The 23,468-nt window shown below is 47.7% G+C and overlaps 1 protein-coding gene across 1 annotated transcript in view; it reads left to right on the forward strand.

The window, feature by feature from the left end:
* The first annotated feature begins 1,338 nt into the window (after window positions 1-1,338).
* The window catches only part of YAF2 (YY1 associated factor 2), a 55,791-nt gene continuing 33,661 nt past the window's right edge, over window positions 1,339-23,468 (forward strand). The window contains exons 1-2 of the mRNA XM_069764757.1: window positions 1,339-1,491; window positions 1,625-1,750. Of these exons, the coding sequence (XP_069620858.1) occupies window positions 1,466-1,491; window positions 1,625-1,750 (152 nt within the window). The 5' untranslated portion in view covers window positions 1,339-1,465. The remainder of the gene's footprint in view (window positions 1,492-1,624; window positions 1,751-23,468) is intronic.

Below are 23,468 nucleotides of genomic sequence, written 5' to 3' on the forward strand. Positions count from 1 at the left end.
GCCCTCGGTGACTCCACCAATCATCCCCATATGTACCCCCGCTCCTACCCTTCGGTGACCCCACCAATCCCCATATGTACCCCCGCTCCTACCCCTCGGTGACCCCACCAATCCCCATATGTGGCCCTCGGTGACTCCACCAATCATCCCCATATGTACCCCCGCTCCTACCCTTCGGTGACCCCACCAATCCCCATATGTGGCCCCCGCTCCTACCCCTCGGTGACCCCACCAATCCCCATATGTACCCTCGCTCCTACCCCTCGGTGACCCCACCAATCCCCATATGTGGCCCTCGGTGACTCCACCAATCATCCCCATATGTACCCCCGCTCCTACCCTTCGGTGACCCCACCAATCCCCATATGTGGCCCCCGCTCCTACCCCTCGGTGACCCCACCAATCCCCATATGTGGCCCTCGGTGACCCCACCAATCATCCCCATATGTACCCCCGCTCCTACCCCTCGGTGACCCCACCAATCATCCCCATATGTACCCCCGCTCCTACCCCTCGGTGACTCCACCAATCATCCCCATATGTGGCCCCCGCTCCTACCCCTCGGTGACCCCACCAATCCCCATATGTGGCCCTCGGTGACCCCACCAATCATCCCCATATGTACCCCCGCTCCTACCCCTCGGTGACCCCACCAATCATCCCCATATGTACCCCCGCTCCTACCCCTCGGTGACTCCACCAATCATCCCCATATGTGGCCCCCGCTCCTACCCCTCGGTGACCCCACCAATCCCCATATGTGGCCCTCGGTGACCCCACCAATCATCCCCATATGTACCCTCGCTCCTACCCCTCGGTGACCCCACCAATCCCCATATGTGGCCCCCGCTCCTACCCCTCGGTGACCCCACCAATCCCCATATGTGGCCCTCGGTGACCCCACCAATCATCCCCATATGTACCCCCGCTCCTACCCCTCGGTGACCCCACCAATCATCCCCATATGTACCCTCGCTCCTACCCCTCGGTGACCCCACCAATCCCCATCTATGTGACGAGCCCATGTGATTTGTTTGCCTCTGACAGTTATTTTTTAGGTTACTTATTGGCACAGTGACGGGCCCCTTACCTCACCAATTGGAGGGCTATGCTGTAAGGGGGGCTCCTTTTGGAAGGGTCGTACACAGTAAATCTGAGCGGCATCTGGAATGGAACAATGCTTCCAAGCGGTGCGACCCTACCGATATGGCACCATGGACACGTCCACGTCTCCCGCGTAAGTGAGCGGTGCTGGTGAGCACGGCGGGGCATTACCGGGAGCCGCTCCATCACATACCAGGCAGATGATGAGCTGACGCCTCTCCCGCTGCTCGGACTCGTGTGATTGGACGCCCCGGGTCACGTGTGGCGGCGGACAGCTGGCTGCGGCGGATCGCGGTCGGTGCAGCCGCTTGTGTGCCGGGGCTTGGGTGCTCGGCCTCCGCTTCCTGTCATTCGCCGCAGCATGGGAGACAAGAAAAGTCCCACAAGGTGAGCAGAGGCGGCGGCCGTGCGGGGACGGAAGGAGCCCTGCGCCTCCAGCGCCCGAGGCCGCGGCAGATGTTGGCGGGCCTTGTGTGCTGCATGTAGCCATGTCTGCGGCTCACACTTCTCTCTTCTTCAGGCCGAAGCGGCAGCCGAAGCCGTCGTCAGACGAGGGGTACTGGGACTGCAGCGTGTGCACGTTCAAGAACAGCGCCGAGGCCTTCAAGTGCCTGATGTGTGATGTGCGCAAGGGGACGTCCACCCGGTGAGAGGAACAATGCGGCGCCGGGGTCCGGGGAGCCGTGTGTCTGGGGGCTGTCCGGGGGGCAGCGGTGCGTCTGGGGGCTGTCCGGGGGGCAGCGGTGCGTCTGGTGGCTGTCGGGGGGGCAGCGGTGCGTCTGGGGGCTGTCCGGGGGGCAGCGGTGCGTCTGGGGGCTGTCCGGGGGGCAGCGGTGCGTCTGGGGGCTGTCCGGGGGGCAGCGGTGCGTCTGGGGGCTGTCCGGGGGGCAGCGGTGCGTCTGGGGGCTGTCCGGGGGGCAGCGGTGCGTCTGGGGGCTGTCCGGGGGGCAGCGGTGCGTCTGGGGGCTGTCCGGGGGGCAGCGGTGCGTCTGGGGGCTGTCCGGGGGGCAGCGGTGCGTCTGGGGGCTGTCCGGGGGACAGCGGTGCGTCTGGTGGCTGTCCGGGGGGCAGCGGTGCGTCTGGTGGCTGTCCTGGGGTCAGCGGTGCGTCTGGGGGCTGTCCGTGGGTCAGCGGTGCGTCTGGTGGCTGTCCGGGGGGCAGCGGTGAGTCTGGTGGCTGTCCGGGGGGCAGCGGTGCGTCTGGTGGCTGTCCGGGGGTCAGTGGTGTGTCTGGTGGCTGTCCTGGGGTCAGTGGTGTGGCTGTCCTGGGGTCAGTGGTGTGGCTGTCCTGGGGTCAGTGGTGTGGCTGTCCTGGGGTCAGTGGTGTGGCTGTCCTGGGGTCAGTGGTGTGGCTGTCCTGGGGTCAGTGGTGTGTCTGGTGGCTGTCCTGGGGTCAGTGGTGTGGCTGTCCTGGGGTCAGTGGTGTGGCTGTCCTGGGGTCAGTGGTGTGGCTGTCCTGGGGTCAGTGGTGTGGCTGTCCTGGGGTCAGTGGTGTGGCTGTCCTGGGGTCAGTGGTGTGGCTGTCCTGGGGTCAGTGGTGTGTCTGGTGGCTGTCCTGGGGTCAGTGGTGTGGCTGTCCTGGGGTCAGTGGTGTGTCTGGTGGCTGTCCTGGGGTCAGTGGTGTGGCTGTCCTGGGGTCAGTGGTGTGTCTGGTGGCTGTCCTGGGGTCAGTGGTGTGGCTGTCCTGGGGTCAGTGGTGTGTCTGGTTGCTGTCCGGGGGCATCGATGCGTCTGGTGGCTATCCATGGGGCAGCCGTGCGTCTGGTGGCTGTCCTGGTGTCAGTGGTGCATCTGGTGGCTGTCCTGGGATCAGTGGTGCGTCTGGTGGCTGTCCTGGGATCAGCGGTGTGTCTGGTGGCTGTCCTGGGGTCAGCGGTGTGTCTGGTGGCTGTCCTGGGGTCAGCGGTGTGTCTCGTGGCTGTCCTGGGGTCAGCGGTGTGTCTGGTGGCTGTCCTGGGGTCAGTGGTGTGGCTGTCCTGGGGTCAGCGGTGTGTCTGGTGGCTGTCCTGGGGTCAGCGGTGTGTCTCGTGGCTGTCCGGGGGTCAGCGGTGTGTCTCGTGGCTGTCCTGGGGTCAGTGGTGTGTCTGGTGGCTGTCCTGGGGTCAGTGGTGCGTCTGGTGGCTGTCCTGGGGTCAGTGGTGTGTCGGGGGGCAGCGGTGCGTCTGGTGACTGTCCGTGGGGGTGCTGCAGCGCGTCTGGTGGCTGTCCGGGGGGCAGCGGCGTGTCTGGTGACTGTCCGTGGGGGTGCTGCAGCGCGTCTGGTGGCTGTCCGGGGGGCAGCGGCGTGTCGGGTTGTAGTCCCGTGGGGCGGCCGCGCGTCTGGGCCTCGTTGACCTGGATCTAGGACAGTTAAACTTTTATTGGCTGATCCAGATCAGCAGCCTCATAGCTGGGGTCCACACAGCCGTACATTTGGGGTCTGATTTGGGGCAGCAGTCTCTGAGCTGAGATCCAGTCTTCTGTATGTTTGGTGGCAGATCTAATCCCCCATAGCCGGCTGTCTCCACAATGAAAGCCGTGATCCGACCAGTTCCTTCCTTCCACTCTTTGCTTCCCCTGGATTCAGTGTTTAGGAGAAGTTGCTGTTTGCCATGTACCATGCTCGGCTATAGGCCAAAGGTGCCCATCTATCCTAGATAGCCGCCAGCCTGTGTCTCATCTGTCTGACATCAATTCCTCCGGACTCTTACATACACATGCACAATCTGTGTAGCGGAGTTGGCATATATACACTACGGTTCCAAAGATTAGGATCACCTACACAATTTAGTGTGTTCCTTGACAGCTCATACTTTTATTAATCAAATGAGTTGCCAAATGAATTGAGAATCTAGTCCAGACATTGACAATGTTCAAAACAAAGATTTTTATTTGAAATTATAATTTTCTCCTTCAATCTTTGCTTTCGTCAAAGAATGCTCCCTTTGCAGCAATTACAGCATTACAGACCTTTGGCATTCTAGCAGTTAATTTTCTGAGATAATCTGGAGAAATTTCACCACATGCTTCCAGAAGTCCCTCCCACAAGTTGGTTTGGCTTGATGGGCACCATATGGTCCAGCTGCTCCCACAACAGCTCAATGTGACTGGCGACTGTGCTGGCCACTCCATTACATATAGAATACCAGCTTCCAGCTTCTTCCCTAAATAGTTCTTGCATAATTTGGAGGTGTGCTTTGGGTCATTGTCCTGTTGTAGGATGAAATTGGCTCCAATCAAGCGCTGTCTACCGGGTATGGCATGGTGTTGCAAAATGGAGTGATAGCCTTCCTTATTCAAAATCCCTTTTACCTTGTACAAATCTCCCACTTTACCAGCAGCAAAGCAACCCCAGACCATCACATTACCTCCACCATGCTTCACAGATGGCGTCAGGCACTCTTCCAGCATCTTTTCAGTTGTTCTGCTTCTCACAAATGTTCTTCTGTGTGATCCAAACACCTCAAACTTGGATTTGTCTGTCCATAACACTTTTTTTTCCAATCTTCCTCTGTCCAATGTCTGTGTTCTTTTGCCCATGTTAATCTTTCCCTTTTATTAGCCAGTCTCAGATATGGCTTTTTCTTTGCTACTCTCCCTTGAGCATCCCGGAGTCATCTTTTCACTGTAGACGTTGACACTGGAGTTTTGCATGTACAATTTAATGAAGCTGAGTTGAGGGCCTGTGAGGCTTCGATTTCTCAAACTACAGACTCTAATGTACTTATCTTGTTGCTCAGTTATGCAGAGGGGCCTCCCACTTCTTTTTCTACTCTGGTTAGAGCCCGTTTGTGCTCTCCCCTGAAGGGAGTAGTACACACCGTTGTAGGAAATTTTCACTTTCTTGGCAATTTCTCACATGGAATAGCCTTCATTTCTAAGAACAAAAATAGACTGTCGAGTTTCACATGAAAGTTCTTTTTTTCTGGCCATTTTGAGAGTTTATTGGAACCAACAAATGTAATGCTTCAGATTCTCAACTAGCTCAAAGGAAGGTCAGGTTTATAGGTTCTCTAATCAGCCAAACTGTTTTCAGCTGTGCTAATGGAGCACCCCCCAAGGGCTAGGGGTACTCTGTACCGGGAACTTCATTTCTCAAGGGGGATGTCACGGTGGCTGACTCGGTCCGTGGCCCTCGGGAGGTCTGTTGAAATAAGGGAAAGGTCTTTAAAGGGATAATGTTCGTAACACCACCTGTGGTATTCGGTCAGGGTGACCGACGCTGCTTAGGGGTCCGCTGGGGTGATGTTATGGCAGCTAGATGGTTTACCTTCCCACAGGTGAAGTATGTCCCCAGGGCTTCCCAGTATGTAGATGGTGAATGGTGTGAGGCGCAGTGAAGAACGAGGACTCAAGGTTGCAGTCTCTTTACCTTTACTGAAGGCTTCAGCATCCGCAGTCCAGAGCACCAGATCACAGGGCAGGCAGAGTCCGGCCTGTCTGAAGGCAAATCCAGAGTCCCCTTAACCAGGTGGAAATCAGCCTTCCTCTAGCGCCTGGGTGTTATTTTACCTTACTGCTGAGCCTCTCATAAGGTCCTCACAACTGTTGTAGATGTTATAGATGTTATGTCTTTCTCTGTCCCCCAGATGGATAGGAACAAACCCGTATGACTGATGGCCTGAGGCTTTTTACAGGGACTCGAGCACGCCCCGGCCCCCACAAGTTGCCACCGTGCCTCCTGGGTATCGGGCGGATCAGTAATTTGAAATTGGCTGTCCTGCCGGTCTCTGGAGCAAGGCATAAAGGACTGTTGCTCCCTCGGTGTTCCGGCTACCGGTTCCTGCGCCTCAGAAGGAGGCAGCCTTTGCAGGGCAGAACTCCTTCTGGTTTCCTCTCCTTTTGCTATGACTTAGTTTCTCACCCTCTACAATACAATTCGCTGTTCGTGTCTCTTTCTTAGGATGCTGCTGCACGTGGGGCAGGCGCAGCTCCGTGGCCTTCTGTCTAGGCCTCTGACAGGATCCCACCCCTGTCAGGGACCCACTAACTGAGCGGAGCTCAGCTAGCAGCTCACTGGATGAAGCCCAGCCAGCTTCTGCCTAACTTCGTATCCAGACCACCAGTTTTACCTAATTGTGAAGAGTGCCCTAATAAATAGGAGCATAGCTCCCCCTGGTGGACTGGAGTATGAAGTGTGTTGCATGGTTTGTGATACCTAGTAAATAGATCTCCTTTATTACCTTCAAATGTAACATCACTCCCCCCTAGAGGAGAATGATATTACTGCAACGACCAGGACCCTGGGGCGCTGCACTAACATACCGTACTTGCACAAGGGATTTCAAATGTTTTCTAACCATCCATTAGCCTTCTTACACAGCAAACACAAAGTACCATAAGAACACTGGAGTGATGGTTGTTGGAAATGGGCCTCTATACACCTAAGAAGATATTGCATTACAAACCAGACGTTTGCAGCTAGAATAGTCATTTACCACATTACAATGTATAGAGTGTATTTCTGAACCATTTAATGTTAGCTTCATTGGAAAAATTTATTTTCTTTCAAAAATAAGGACATTTCTAAGTGACCTTAAACTTTGGAACGGTAGTGTATTAATAGAAAATGTGGAGTAAGCCTCCTGTCAGTCACCTCCCAAGAGTGATTTATCTTCCCTAGAAAGGAAAGGTTGGATGTTATACGTCAAAATGTCCAATCTAATCTCACATTAGAGTGTCGCCTGGTCCTGGAAAGGTTGGGCATACTTTATATGGAGACCTGTAGCTCCTTAGCAATCCTTGATGGAGAATGGAATATGGGACATTTCCTTTCTTCCTTCTGGCCTTTTGGCGGTTCTGTAGACACAGCCTGTGGTGAGTGCACCCTAGGTTTGGGAACACTACCCTTAGGGCTATGTGCACACGTTGCAGATTATTTGCGTTTTTTTTAGTGTTTTTGCGCTATAAAAACGCTATAAAACCGCAATAAAACCGCAAGTAATCTGCATACATTAAGCATCCCATCATTTATAATGGAATCCGCAATTTCTGTGCCCATGATGTGCGTTTTTCCGCATGAAAAACGCATTGCGGAAAAATAATGAACCTGTTCATTAATTTTGCGGTTTTTTTGCGGATTTCCCACTGTCTAATGCATTGGGAAATGTCTGGGAAAAATCGCGCAAAAACCGCATCAAAACCGCGCAAGAAAAAAAAAACGCATGCGGATTTCATGCGGAAATCTGGCAGAAATGTCCGGATTTCCACAGGAATTTTCTGCATGAATTCCTGAACGTGTGCACATAGCCTATTGGGAACACTACCCCTAGAACAGTTTACTCCGCAGGAATATCTTTTGCACTCTGTAATCTGTGTATGTTCTCATGGCTCACATCTACGTCATGCCCACCTGAGTGTATAAAAGTGTGAACTCCTGCGCTGTATTTTTAGGGGACCCCTGCCCAGTTTGGACCACCAGCCTTTGAGGAATACATGCTGTATTTGTGGTGTTCATAGTATTTTGATATGATTTGGGTAGGCGATAGGTACAGTCATGGCCAAAAGTATTGACACCCCTGCAATTCTGTCAGATAATACTCATTTTCTTCCTGAAAATGATTGCAAACACAAATTATTTGGTATTATTATCTTTATTTAATTTGTCTTAAATGAAAAAACACAAAAGAGAATTAAGCAAAACATTGATCATTTCACACAAAACTCCAAAAATGGGCCAGACAAAAGTATTGACACCCTCAGCCTAATACTTGGTTGCACAACCTTTAGCCAAAATAACTGCGACCATCCGCTTCCGGTAACCATCAATGAGTTTCTTACAATGCTCTGCTGGAATTTTAGACCATTCTTCTTTGGGAAACTGCTCCAGGTCCCTGATATTTGAAGGGTGTCTTCTCCAAACTGCCATTTTTAGATCTCTCCACTGGTGAGAGATTCAGGTCTGGACTCATTGCTGGCCGCCTTAGAAGTCTCCAGTGCTTTCTGTCAAACCATTTTCTAGTGCTTTTTGAAGTGTGTTTTGGGTCATTGTCCTGCTGGAAGACCTACGACCTCTGAGGGAGACCCATCTTTCTTACACTGGGCCCTACATTATGCTGCTAAATTTGTTGGTAGTCCTCAGACTTCATATACCATGCACACGGTCAAGCAGTCCAGTGCCAGAGGCAGCAAAGCAACCCCAAAACATCAGGGAACCTCCGCCATGTTTGACTGTAGGGACCATGTTCTTTTCTTTGAATGCCTCTTTTTTTTCAACTGTAAACTCTATGTTGATGCCTTTGCCCAAAAAGCTCTACTTTTGTCTCATCTGACCAGAGAACATTCTTCCAAAACGTTTTAGGCTTTTTCAGGTAAGTTTTGGCAAACTCCAGCCTGGCTTTTTTTATGTCTCGTGGTCAGAAGTGGGGTCTTCCTGGGTCTCCTACTATACACTGCCTTTTCATTCAGACGCCGACGGATAGTACGGGTTGACACTGTTGTACCCTCGGACTGCAGGGCAGCTTGAACTTGTTTGGATGTTAGTCAAGGTTCTTTATCCAACATCCACACAATCTTGCGTTGAAATCTCTTGTCAATTTTTCTTTTCCGTCCACATCTAGGGAGGTTAGCCACAGTGCCACGGGCTTTAAACTTCTTGATGACACAGGAACATTCAGGTCTTTGGAGATGGACTTGTAGCCTTGAGATTGCTCATGCTTCCTCGCAATTTGGTTTCTCAAGTCCTCAGACAGTTCTTTGGTCTTCTTTCTTTTCTCCATGCTCAATGTGGTACACACAAGGACACAGGACAGCGATTGAGTCGGCTTTAATCCATGTCAACTGGCCACAAATGTGATGTACGGTAGTTATTGCCAACACCTGGTAGGTGCCACACAGGTAAGTTACAGGTCCTGTTAATTACACAAATTAGAGAAGCGTCACATGATTTTTCGAACAGTGCCAATACTTTTGTCAACCCGCTTTTTTATGTTTGGTGTGGAATTACGAGGGGCGATCCAAAAGTAATGATAATCAATACTAAACACAATGAATATAGTCAAAATTTTTTTTAATTTTTTTACATAGTCTCCTATCAAGTCTATACATTTAGTCCATCTCTTTTCTAAACTTAGAATTCCCTTAGAAAAAAATTCTTGATCTTGACCCTCAAAAAATCCCCAACAGCGGTTATCACGTCGCTATTGTCATCAAATTTCTTGACCCGGAGGTGTTCCTTGAGTCGAGGAAAGAGAAAAAAGTCACTGGGGGCTAGATCTGGCCAATAGGGGGGTGTTCCACCAGTTCAAAGCACGTTTCTTGAATGGTAGCCATGGCAACTGCAGCTTTGTGAGCCGGTGCGTTATCTTGGTGAAACAGCACTCCAGCCCGCAGTTTGCCGCGCCTTTTCTCCTTGATAGCCTCCCGCAATTTTCTTATTTGTTCTGCGTAGTAGGAGCCCGTAATAGTGGCTCCCTTCTCCAAATAGTCCACCATAATAATTCCTTCATCGTCCCAAAAAACGGATGCCATAACCTTCCCTGCTGAGCTTGACACTTTGAATTTCTTCGGCGTTGGTTCGTCGGCTCGTTTCCACGTCATCGATTGTTGTTTAGTTTCGGGATCAAAGTGGTGGATCCAAAAATTTTCCTTGTCTGCTTGGAACTTTTCGAGATTTGCTATTGAAATGTCAACTCGTTTCTTCTTTTGCTCGTCGGTTAACATTTTTGGCACCCAACGCGCGGAGACCTTTCTCATATGCAATTCTTTTGCAAGGATTCTTTGAATACTGCCATATGAGATTCCTGGGACCTCAGCTACATGCCTGATAGTCACTCTTCGATCTGCCAATACAACTTCTTCAACTTTTTTCACGTTTTCTTCATTGAGGGACGTGGATGGGCGTCCTTGACGATGTTCATCTTCCGTCGATGTTCTTCCCAGCTTAAATTCCTTGGCCCAGCATGCAACTGTGGAATATGGAGGAGAAGAGTCCCCCAATGTTTCCACCAAGTCGCTGTATATGTCTTTGGTAGTCATTTTTTTCAAGCAGAGGTATTTGATGACAGCTCTGAGCTCATTTTTTTTCCATTTTGATGTTCACTCCTCGGCAGTTTATATTCAAATGAATGTAGCTCCCGGGAATCGTGGTCTATTTAAGTGATTTTTTTTTTCCTGGAATAGTGGGTACCTAAGAGAGAAGAAAACATTTTATTTTAATTTCTGTGTGCAATAGAAATAACCGATTATCATTACTTTTGGATCGCCCCTCGTACAAAGTTCACTTAAGATTTTTTTTTTGTAGTTGTAGTAGGTGTTAAACGCCACACATCATGGCTTAAATCTACAGTATTAATTGAAGGGAATATATCACAGGGCATTTGCCACCTAATCGTGTAGGGGCAGGGCCCCAGATTCCAGCTTTTAACACTTACTGGGCTTCTTGCTGTCGTTATGATAACATTACAATTTTATCAGCAGGAAAACCTCACTAGAGGACTAGTAAGCCTGCTGCCATGTAGTCCTCCATATTCATAGGCTTAGTATATTTATATGATGAATACCAACACAATAGACTGAGCAAACATAAGGAAAATATTAGGGTATGTGTCCACGGGCCGGATTAAATCCGGATTAGCTGCGGATTGAACACTGCGTACAGCCGCTGCGTTCAACCCGCTGCGTCCAGATGTTACAGCATAGTGGAGGGGATTTTGTGAAATCCCGTCTCCACTATGCGTGCGAACATGCACCCGACGGCCCTGCGTTTAGACATACGGCACGTCCTTTCAGAATGCAGCATGTGACGCTCCGTCGCCGCAAGGTAAATCACAGGGCCCTCTGTATAGGGTGCAGCAATTCCGGATGTGTGCAATGAACACATCCGAAATCACCGTGCGTACAGAAGGGGGTGGCGCTTTGGGCGGAGCAGGGTTTTCTGTTCCGTCCAAAGCGCCGTCAATCCGGACAGTGGACACGCACCCTTAGAGAGACATACTCTGAAACTAATCTACCAACCTACATATGAAAACGAGTGCACACAAAGGTCTTATAAAAGCTAATTATTAAATATACTTAAAAAGATTTAAATACAAAAGACATGCATATACCAAAGCAGAATGTTTCTAGACGTGGCATCAGTAACATGTACAAAGTAAGAGATGTAAAGTAACCGGACAGATTCCAAATAGGACAAAGATCCCCATCTGCATAATCTTTCATCAAGTCAACTAACAAGTATCATGGCTGATACTAAATAGTATCCACAATCAATGATGGTTTCGGGAGCCATGTCATCTGCTGCTGTAGGTCCACTGTGTTCCATCAAGACCAAAGTCAGCGCAGCCGTCTACCAGGAAATCTTAGAGCACTTCATACTTCCCTCTTCTGACAAGCTTTTTGGAGCTGGAAATTTCATTCTCCAGCAGGACTTGGCACCTGTCCACACTGCCAAAAGTACCAATACCTGGTTTAAAAACAACAGTATCACTGTGCTTGATTGACCAGCAAATTCGTCTGACCTTAACCCCATAGAGAATCTATGCGGTATTGTCAAGAGGAAGATGAGACACCAGACCCAACAATGCAGAAGAGCTGAAGGCTGCTATCAAAGCAACCTGGGCTTCCATAACACTTAAGCAGTGCCACAGGCTGATCACCTTCATGCCACTCTGCATTGATGCAGTAATTGATGCACTAGGAGCCCCGACCAAGTATTGAGTGCATTTACTGAACATACATTTCAGTAGGCCAACATTTCGGATTTTAAAATCATTTTTTTTCAAGCTGGTGTTATAAAATATTCTAATTTACTGAGATAATGACTTTTGGGTTCTCATTGGCTGTAAGCCATAATCTTCAACATTAACCCCTTCCCGACCTGTGACGCCACATAGGCGTCATGAAAGTCGGTGCCAATCCGACCTGTGACTCCTATGTGGCGTCATGGCAGGATCGCGTTCCTGCAGATCAGGTGAAAGGGTTAACTAATATTTCACACGATCGGCAGGGGGAGTGGTACTTCAGCTCAGGGTGGGGTGGCTTTGCCCCCACGTGGCTATGATCGCTCTGATTGGCTGTTAAAAGTGAATCAGAGCAATTTGTAATATTTCACCTATGAAACTTGGTGAAATATTACAATCCAGCCATGGCCAATGCTGCAATATCATCGGCCATGGCTGGAGACCGCGATCTGCCCCCTCCACCGACTGACAGCAGCGATCTGCCGCCGCTGTCAGTCTTTCCTCCCCTTCGTTCTGTCCTCCGCTGCTCTCCTTTCCCCTCCGCTGTAACCCGGCCTCCCCCCCCCCCCGCTGTCCGATCCCACCCCCCCATAGGGGTCCCGTCTGTCTTCAGAGATGGGCGCCGCCATCTTCCAAAATGGCGGGCACGTGCGCAGTGCGCCCGCTGAATCTGCCAGCAGATTCATTCCATGTACATTTTGATCACTGTGATAGGTTCTATAACAGTGATCAAAATAAAAGAATAAGTAAATAAAGCCCCCCTTATTACCCCATAGGTAGGGAAAATAAAGAAAATATATTCATTTTTATTTTTCCACTAGGGTTAGGGTTGCAATTGGGGTCAGAATTAGGGTTGCAATTAGGGTTAGAGTTAGAATTAGGGTTAGTATTAGGCTGTGCCCATGGTGCGGAAAATACTGTGTGGAAACACTGCGTTGTATTTTCTGCAGCATTTCGATTCTTGTGTGCGGATTCCGCAGTGTTTTACCCCTGTTCCTCAATAGGAATCCGCAGGTGAAATCCGCACAAAAAACACTGGAAATCTGCAAGTAAAATGCAGTGTGTTTTACCTGCGGATTTTTAAAAAACTGTGCGAAAAAATCCGCACACAAATCCACAAAATGGTCACATAGCCTTAGGGTTAGGGTTGGAATTAAGGTTAAGATTAGGGTTAGGGGTGTGTTGGTTAGGGTTATGGTTAGGATTGGGATTAGGGTTGGTTGTGTGTTGGGGTTGAGATAAGGGTTAGGGGTGTGTTGGGGTTAGTGTTGTGATTATGGTTAGAGTTGGGATTAGGGTTAGGGGTGTGTTGGGGTTAGTATTGGAGTTAGAATTGATGGGTTTCCACTGTTTAGGCACATCAGGGGTCTCCAATCGCGACATGGTGCTACCATTGATTCCAGCCAATCTTGCATTCAAAAAGTCAAATGGTGCTCCCTCCCTTCCGAGCCCCGACGTGCACCCAAACAGTGGTTTACCCCAACATATGGGGTATCGGCGTACTCAGGAAAAATTGTACAACAACTTTAGGGGTCTAATTTCTCCTGTTACCCTTGTGGCAAACAAAAATGATTTTTTATTTTCACGGCTCTGCGTTATAAACTTCTGTGAAGCACTTGGGGGTTTATAGTACACGCCACACATCTAGATGAGTTCCTTGGGGGCTCTACTTTCCAAAATGGGGACAATTGTGGGGGGTTTCTACTGTTTAGGCACATCAGGGGCTCTGCAGACGTAACATGACGCCCGCAGACCATTCCATCAAAGTCTGCATTCCAAAACATCACTACTTCCCTTCCGAGCTCTGCCTTGCGCCCAAACAGTGGTTTACCCCCACATATGGGGTATCAGCGTACTCAGGACAAACTGGACAACCACTTTTGGGGTCCAATTTCTCCTGTTACCCTTGTGAAAATAAAAAATTGCGGACTAAAAAATAATTTTTGAGGAAAGAAAAATGATTTTTTTTATTTTCACGGCTCTGCGTTATGAACTTCTGTGAAGCACTTGGGGGTTCAAAGTGCTCACCACACATCTAGATAAGTTCCTTGGGGGGTCTAGTTTCCAAAATGGGGTCACTTGTGGGGGAGCTCCAATCTTTAGGCACACAGGGGCTCTCCAAACACGACTTGGTGTCCGCTAGCGATTGGAGCCAATTTTTCATTCAAAAAGTCAAATGGCGCTCCTTCCCTTCCAAGCCCGGCCGTGTGCCCAAACAGTGGTTTACCCCCACATGTGAGGTATTGGTGTGCTCAGGAGAATTTGCCCAACAAATTTTAGGATCCATTTTATCCTGCTACCCATGTGAAAACAAAAAAATTGAGGCTAAAAGAATTTTTCTGTGAAAAAAAAGTACTTTTTTATTTTTTCGGATCAATTTGTGAAGCACCTAGGGGTTGAAAGTGCTCACCACACATCTAGATAAGTTCCTTGAGGGGTCTAGTTTCCAAAATGGGGTCACATGTAGGGGAGCTCCAATTTTTAGGCACACAGGGGCTCTCCAAACGCTACATGGTGTCCGCTAAAGATTAGAGCCAATTTTTCATTCAAAAGGTCAAATGGCGCTCCTTCCGTGCCCTGTCGTGCTCCCAAACGGTGGTTCCCACCCACATATGGGGTATCGGTGTACTCAGTACAAACTGTACAACAACTTTCGGGGTCCAGTTTCTCCTTTTACCCTTGGGAAAAAAAATGTTGCTAAAAGTTCATTTCCAGGTCACCACCTGACAGCACCATTGAGGTTGTCCTTCTTAGGCTACTTTCACACTAGCGTTGGCGTAGGCCCGTCGCAGTGCATCGGGCCGACGTACCGGTGCATCCTGTGACAACACAGCACAACGAGGGCAGCGGATGCATTATTACAACGCATCCGCTGCCCCATTGTGAGTTGCGGGGAGGAGGGGGCGGAGTTCCGGCCATGCATGCACGGTCAGAAATGTCGGACACGACGCACAAAAAAAGTTACATGTAACTTTTTTTGTTCCGACGGTCCGCCACAACACGATGCAACCGTCGCAAGACGGTTGCGACGTGTCGCTAATGTTAGTCTATGGGGAAAAAACGCATCCTGCAGCCAACTTTGCAGGATGCATTTTTTTACCAAAACGACGCATTGCGACGTGCGTCGTACAACGCTAGTGTGAAAGTAGCCTTATCCATAGTGGGACAGGAAAACACGAGAGTACAAAAGGACCCTCCCCCTACCACCCATCAGTGTTTTTCCTGTCCCACTGTGGATAGGAATGACGAGAGTAACGCCGACCGGCTCCGTTCGGAGGGTGTATATCGGGGCGGTCTCGGCCCTTGTTACCCTCCCCACCTCAAGACCTCCGTATGCTGAAACCCGATACAGGGTCCCTCAGCTTACCCAGTGCATCGCTGCTCCTGGGATATCAGGTCGCTTCTTCCTGAAGGGGGCTCTCGACCAAGCACGCCGCCCGGAGTATCCCCTGGTCCGGGACCACCTCTGTGGGCTGAAGGTTTCATCATGCGGCCCCGGAGTGAAGTGTACCGGTGGCCATTGCTGAAACCCGGCATAGTCACTTCCGGGTTGCGGTCAGCGGTGTGCGGGTCGGCGTCTCCTCCTCACTGAGGCTGTTTCCGGGGCAAGTCGGTGAGCGCGGCTGAGGCGCTCCAACGCTGAGGATGTAAGGTAAAGGGGTTTAGGGTGCGATGTCTCCGCTGAGCAGGGCGCAATCTGTGCAATATGGAGGATACCGCTAGGTTGGAGACGGAGAGCCAGATGCATGTGAGTACCCAGGAAATGGGTTATCACTTAATCCCCCACCAGTGTGCAGCTTCCTAAAGCAGGGTTACTTCTGTTTTTATAGGGTACCTCTACTTCTACTGACAAAAAAGTTAAAAAAAAAAATCGGGGAAATATAGGAAGTGTCCTATTTGCACCTTAAAGGCTGAAGGATTAATGGCAAAAACCCCTTTGTGAGACATACGCTAATCGCATTGTGGGAGAAGAACAAGCCTCTCTTGTGTCAAATATGAAGGCTGTTATCAGAGAGGAGGTGCAGGCGTCTGTTTCTAGCCTTGTTGTTCCTCAATCCACGCAGCCTGAAAGCCTATCCAGGAAAAGGATGAGAGATTCGGTCTCCTCTTGAGGGAGCTTTGTCCGAGTCTGATCTAGAGGAGGATGAGTATAGAGATCCTCCAGAAAGAGGAAAGAGGTACTTATTCTCTTCTGTGGACACGGACTAGCTACTAGGTGCAGTGAGACGCACCATGCAAATTGAGGAAACTCCAACATCCTGCTCAATACAGGATGAAATGTTTGGGTGGTTACGTACTCAAACCTCAAGTGTTCCCTGTGAACCCTCATATTCGATCAATGATTCTGGAAGAATGGGAGGAGGTAGAAAAACGTCTGACTATTCCCAAAGACTATAAACTTCGTCTTCCTTTTGATTCAGAGGAGGTCAAAGACTGGGAGCACATTCCCAAAATAGACATTCCTTTAGCCAGAGTCTCCAAGAGAACCACCATTCTCTTTGAAGACTCCCCTAACCTAAAGGAGCCTGTGGATAGGAAGCGGGACGGACTCTTAAAAAGAGCCAGGGAGAGTTTGGCGGCTGTGATACGTGCAAATATAGCGGCAACATCAGTGGCGCGATCTATGCACTTATGGGTAGATGATTTGGTAGATCAACTATCATACAAAACCCCTAGAGAGACTATATTGAAATCACTACCCCTTCTAAAAATTGCAACCGATTTTCTTGCAGACTCCTCTGCAGAATCGGTGAGGTTCACGGCCAGGAGTCAATCCTTGTCAGATGCAGCCAGAAGAGCCATCTGGCTCAAAAACTGGTCAGGGGATATGCATTCCAAAACCAAGCTTTGTGCTATCCCATTTTCAGGTGGAAGAGTATTTGGGCCGGTTCTTGACATTTTAGAGAAGGCCTCAGATGATAAAAAGTGATTTCCGGAAGAGAAACGCAAACAATTTCAGCCCTTTCGTAGGCCCTGTTTTAACCAGAGAACTGACTATAGGGGGAAAGGGAAACAAGGGAGCTATCCAAAAGTTGGGGATACTAGAACCAGACGTAAAGAGTCCACATTTTCAGGTTCAACTTAGGGATACCACAGGAAATGACGCCACCCGAGTAGGGGGGTGCCTAACCAGGTTCCTGGGGGGTTGGCAGGAGATTACCACAAGCCCGTGGGTCCTGCAACTACTCTCCCAGGGATACAAAAGAGAGTTCTCCTCGTTGCCCCCACAAAAATTCCTAATATCCAGCTCCCACCTTGTCTCAACCTCTCCCATGTGGGTAGACACTCAGGACCTCCTAAAAACAGCCGTAATCATTCCGGTGCCTCCCCAGGAATTAGGACAGGGTTTTTATTCAAGTCTTTTTTCCATAATAAAGCCCTCCTGAGAATCAAGAACAATCATAAACCTCAAACATCTAAACACATGGGTAAAATACAAGAGGTTCAAAATGGAATCTATAAGGTCCACGATTCCCCTCTTAGGGAAAGGAGTGGTAATGTGTACTCTAGACCTAAAGAGTGCGTACTATCACGTCCCAATTTACCCAGGCCATTTAGAGAGTGAACTAGATATTAGTAATCTGTCCCTAAAAACTGCCTTTCTTGTAGCCATCACTTCGGCGAAAAGATTGGGAGAGCTCCAGGCTCTTTCTATCCAGGATCCTTATTTGCAGGTCTTTAATGACAGGTTGGTTTTGAAACTTGATCCAGCCTTTCTCCCGAAAGTGGTCTCAGATTCAAATATGAATCAGGAGGTCATACTCCCCTCTTTTTTCCAATCGCCTAAAAATCAAAAAGCGAGTCTCTACCTTAAATACCTAGAAGTAACTGGACCCTGAAGGCAGGTTAATAATATTTTTGTTCAATTTAGAGGCCCAAACAAAGGTAGAAAAGTGTCTAAATCTACTATCCTGAGGTGGATGAGATCCACAATTATTTCTGCCTATAAAGCTCAGGGAAAGAATCCCATAGGCAGTATCCTAAGCCCATTCGTCTAGATCAATGGCAGCCTCATGGGTTGGGGGGTCTTTTGACGATCAAATTTGCAACGCCGCATCCTGGTCTAATCTCAGTACCTTTTCCAAACATTATAAACTAGATGTAATGTCGACACAACTAGGGTTTGGCGGAAGGTACTCCAAGCAGTAGTCACACCCTAAGAACCAATCTTCTTTGGTACTTCTCCATTGTGCTGTCAGGTGGTGACCTGGAAAACGGTAAGTAGACCTACCGGTAATTGTATTTCCAGGAATCCATCCTGGCAGCACTATTAGTTTCCCTCCCTATGCTAAATCACTAAAAATGTGATGTAACATTTGTATCTTGTTTTGTTATTTAAATTATTCATTTTTGCATCCATCCAGATGTGGTACTATGGAAAATCACTGATGGGTGGTAGGGGGAGGGTCCTTTTCTACTCTTGTGGTTTCCTGTCCCACTATGGATAAGAAGGAAAACCTCCATGGTGCTGTCGGGATGGATTCCTGGAAATACAACTACTGGTAGGTCTAATTACCGTTTTTTGAGATTAAAAAGTTAAATGTTCTTTTTTTCCTTCCATGTTGCTTCTGCTGCTCAGAAACACCTGAAGGGTTAATAAACTTCTTGAATGTGGTTTTGAGCACCTTGAGGGGTGCAGTTTTTAGAATGGTGTCACTTTTGGGTATTTTCAGCCATATAGACCTCTCGAACTAACTTCAAATGTGAGGTGGTCCCTAAAAAAAAAAAAAAGGTTTTGTAAATTTAGTTGTAAAAATGAGAAATCGCTGGTCAACTTTTAACCCTTATAGCTTCCTAACAAAAAAAAGAAATTGTTTCCAAAATTGTGCTGATTTAAAGTAGACATATGGGTAATGTTATTTATTAACTATTGTGTCACATAACTCTCTGGTTTAACAGAATGAAAATTAAAAATTTGAAAATTGCAAAATTTTCGCCAAATTTCCCTTTTTTTCACAAACGCAAAAATTATCGACCTAGATTTACCACTAACATGAGGCTCAATATGTCACGAAAAAACAATCTCAGAATCGCTAGGATCCGTTGAAGCGTTCTTGAGTTATTACCTCATAAAGGGACACTGGTCAGAATTGCAAAAAATGGCCAGGCCATTAAGGTCAAAATAGGCTGGGTCATGAAGGGGTTAACAGAAATAAACACTTGAAATAGATCACTCTGTTTGCAATGACTATATAATGAGTTTCACTTTTTGTATTGAACTGAAATTAACTTTTTGATATTCTAATTTTGTGAGATGCACCTGTATGTCTTTTGCTGTAAAATGCAACTTAGAAAATGTCAGGACAATCCTACTAGAACAGCTCAACTTTACATGAGGTTAATCAGAATTACTGTAAATGATGTCAGCTGTGTACTGACTATTATTTTAACATGAGTTTAAATGTGACTGGCTTATTCTGAGCACAACTACATCCTCAATTATAAGGCGGTGTTCAAACATATGAACCACATTATTTTTGTTTTGTAGATCCACGTAGGAGCCAGCACTCATACCTCCCGTAAAATAAATACTTTATTAGGCCATTTTAAAAACATGGATGGCTGAGAACAGCAGCATGTAAATTAAGCATAATGGCAGGCAGGAAAAATGCACACAATTCCAGGTGACCCGTTTCTTACCTGCACAGTTTTAGGCTTGTTCAAATTAAGGACCGTGCAGGTCAGAAATGCTTAGGCTATGTGCACACGTTCTGGATTTTTTGCGGGTTTCTTTGTGATTTTTTTTTTTTTTTTTTTTTCAACGGTTTTCTGCTGCAAAAGTGCTTACATTAAGCATCCCATCAATTTTAATGCATTCCGCAATTTGTGCCCATGTTGCGTTTTTTTTCCACGAAAAAAACGCATTGTGGGAAAAAACGCAGCATGTTCATTAATTTTGCGGATTTTTTGCAGATTTGCCGCTATATTGTATTGGGAACCTCTGGAAAAAGCTGCAAAAAAAAAACACGAAAAAAAACGCGAGCGGATTTCCTGTGAAAGTAGTCCGGATTCGCTCAGGAAAATTCTGCAAGCATTCCTGAACATATTCACATAGCCTAAATGTGCCGTATATGCTGCTCTTCTCATTGTGAGTATTGAAGGTTGCGTGCAGGCAAGTACCAGGAGACAAGGTCACAACAAACGTATGGAGTAGACAGGGTATGGATGACTTCGTATACCATGGTTAGGGTTTTGAACTGGAGTCTCTGGGTAATGGGAAGACAGTGATGGCATTGACAGAGGGTTGAAGCCTGGGAATAGCAGGGAATAAGTGAATTAGTCGGGCAACAGAGTTTAGAATAGATCGGAGGGGTGTGAGAGTGTAAGAAGGGAGGCCACAAAACAAGAGGCTGCAATAGTCAAGGCGGGAGATGAGTGCATGGACTAGGGTTTTTACAGATTCTTGGTTGAGGAATATACAGATCCGGGAAATATTTGAGTTGAAGGCGGCAGGATGTGGAAAGGGCTTGGATATGTGTTTTGAAGTAGAGATCAGAGTCAAGGATTACCCCAAGGCAGCGAGCTTGTGGGACTGGGGAGAGTGAGCAGCCATTTACTTTAATGGATAGGTCCGTTGGGGGATCAAGTGAGATGGGGAAAAATTCTGTTTTGTCCATATTAAAGGGAACCTGTCACCCCGTTTTTTCAGTAGGAGATAAAAATACCTTTAAATAGGGCCTGAGCTGTGCTTTACAATAGGGTATTTTTTGTCCCCTGATTCCCTACCTATGCTGCCGAAATACCTTACAAAAGTGTCCTTTTTCGCCTGTCAGTCAGGCTGGTCGGGTCAGATGGGCGTGGTCACAGCGCTGTTTCTCCCCCACATCTTGCTTATGTTCCCGTTGGTGGCGTAGTGCTTCTCGCATGCGCAAGTGCCGAATGCACTGCGCAGCTGTAGAAAAAGAGCGCGCTCGCCGCTATTCAGCGGTTTCTCGGTGGGCGCGGCCATCTTCCTGAGGCCACGCGTGCACAGATGGAGTCTCCTGCTTCCCGTGGCTTCAGGAAAATGGCCGCGGGATGCCGCGCGTGCGCAGATGGACATCGCGGCGGCCATTTTCCTGAACCCGAGTTCGAATCTACAAAATACAGAAAAATCTTTACATGAAAAAGGCGTGTCACCCCAAACCATCTCGATTGGGTTCAGGTCTGGTGACTGTGGAGGCCAGGTCATCTGGCGTAACACCCCATCACTCTCCTTCTTGGTCAAATAGCCCTTACACAGCCTGGAGGTGTGTTTGGGGTCATTGTCCTGTTGAAAAATAAATGATGATCCAACTAACCGCAAACCGTATGGAATGGCATGCCGCTACAAGATGCTATGGTAGCCATGCTGGTTCAGTATGCCTTCAATTTTGAATAAATCCCCAACCGTGTCACCAGCAAAGCACTCCCATACCATCACATCTCTTCCTCCATGCTTCACGGTGGAAACCAGGCATGTAGAGTTCATCCGTTCACCTTTTCTGCGTCGCATAAAGACACGGTGGTTGGAACCAAAGATCTTAAATTTGGACTTCAAAGCACAGATTTACACTGGTCTAATGTCCATTCCTTGTGTTCTTTAGCCCAATCAAGTCTCTTCTGCTTGTTGCCTGTCCTTAGCAGTGGTTTCCTAGTAGCTATTTTACCATGAAGGCCTGCTGCACAAAGTCTCCTCTTAACAGTTGTTGTAGAGATGTGTCTGCTGCTAGAACTCTGTGTGGCATTGACCTGGTCTCTAATCTGAGCTGCTGTTAACCTGCGATTTCTAAGGCTGGTGACTCGGATAAACTTATCATCAGGAGCAGAGGTGTCTCTTGGTCTTCCTTTCCTGGGGTGGTCCTCATGTGAGCCAGTTTCTTTGTAGCGCTTGATGGTTTTTGCAACTGCACTTGGGGACACTTTCAAAGTTTTCCCAATTTTTGGACTGACTAACCTTCATTTTTTAAAGTAATGATAGCCACCAATTTTTCATTACTTTGCTGCTTTTTTCTTGCCATAATACAAATTCTAACAGTCTATTCAGTAGGACTATCAGCTGTGTATCCACCAGACTTCTGCTCAACACAACTGATGGTCCGAACCCCATTTATAAGGCAAGAAATCCCTCTTATTAAACCTGACAGGGCACACCTGTGAAGTGAAAACCATTTCCGGTGACTACCTCTTGAAGCTCATCAAGAGAATGCCAAGAGTGTGCAAAGCAGTCATCAAAGCAAAAGGTGGCTACTTTGAAGAACCTAGAGTATAAGACATAATTTCGATTTTCACACTTTTTTGTGAAGTATATAATTCCACATGTGTTAATTCATAGTTTTGATGCCTTCAGTGTGAATTTACAATTTTCATAGTCATGAAAATACAGAAAAATCTTTAAATGAGAAGGTGTGTCCAAACTTTTGGTCTGTACTGTATGTATATTTGTGTGTGCATTACGTGTGTGTATATATATATATATATATATATATATATATATATATATATATATATATATATATATATATATATATTATACACACACTGCTCAAAAAAATAAAAGGAACACTTAAGCGACAGAATATAACTCCAAGTAAATCAAACTTCTGTGAAATCAAACTGTCCACTTAGGAAGCAATACTATTTGACAATCAATTTCACATGCTGTTCTGCAATTGGAATAGACAACAGATGGAAATTATTGGCAGTTATCAAGACACACTCAATAAAGGCGTGGTTCTGCAGGTGGGGACCACAGACCACATCTCAGTACCAATTGTTTCTGGCTGATGTTTTGGTTACTTTTGAATGTTGGTTGTGCTTTCACACTCGTGGTAGCATGAGACGGAGTCTACAATCCACACAAGTGGCTCAGGTAGTGCAGCTCATCCAGGATGGCACATCAATGTGAGCTGTGGCAAGAAGGTTTGCTGTGTCTGTCAGCGTAGTGTCCAGAGGCTGGAGGCGCCACCAGGAGACAGGTCAGGAGACATGGGGGGGCCGTAGGAGGGCATCAACCCAGCAGCAGGACCGCTATCTCAGCCTTTGTGCAAGGAGGAGCACTGCCAGAGCCCTGCAAAATGACCTCCATCAGGCCACAAATGTGCATGTGTCTGCACAAACTGTTAGAAACTGACTCCGCGAGGATGGTCTGAGTGCCCGACGTCCACAGATGGGGGTTATGCTCACAGCCCAACACCGTGCAGGACACTTGGCATTTGCCACAGAACACCAGGATTAGAACCTATAATGAACAGGGGAGTGTGATGCCCCAAAAAATATATAACGCTATACATAATATAGTGAAAAGTATATATCATTTTATTGGTGAACACAAAAACACAATAAAAACACAGTATGATAATGGAAAATTGGTGATGACAAGGTAAACAACCATGGAGGTACCATAAAACAGTTTAAAGCAGTCCAAAAAGATAGATCAGGGGAGTGTCAGACCACACTATGAAGGTCTGACCCACAGGTCATATAGACAAATGTCCATCTAACAGAGCACAGGGAGACACCAGCATTACCACCAATAAGCAGAAAAAGTGCAACAAACTGCCAAGGAAACCCATGTGCTACTGCCCCATAGTAAAGTGCTAAGGATCTATATTATATAAGGTGCTTACGCATGTGGGAAATGGTACACACCGGGTTGAAGGCCCCGACGTACGTTTCGCCGTGATTAGCTTCTTCGGGAGGCATATGTAGATTGCTGGATGGAGGAGCTTTTTATAACAGACCAGAT

Source organism: Ranitomeya imitator, chromosome 4, assembly GCF_032444005.1.
Source record: "Ranitomeya imitator isolate aRanImi1 chromosome 4, aRanImi1.pri, whole genome shotgun sequence".
Taxonomy (NCBI): domain Eukaryota; kingdom Metazoa; phylum Chordata; class Amphibia; order Anura; family Dendrobatidae; genus Ranitomeya; species Ranitomeya imitator.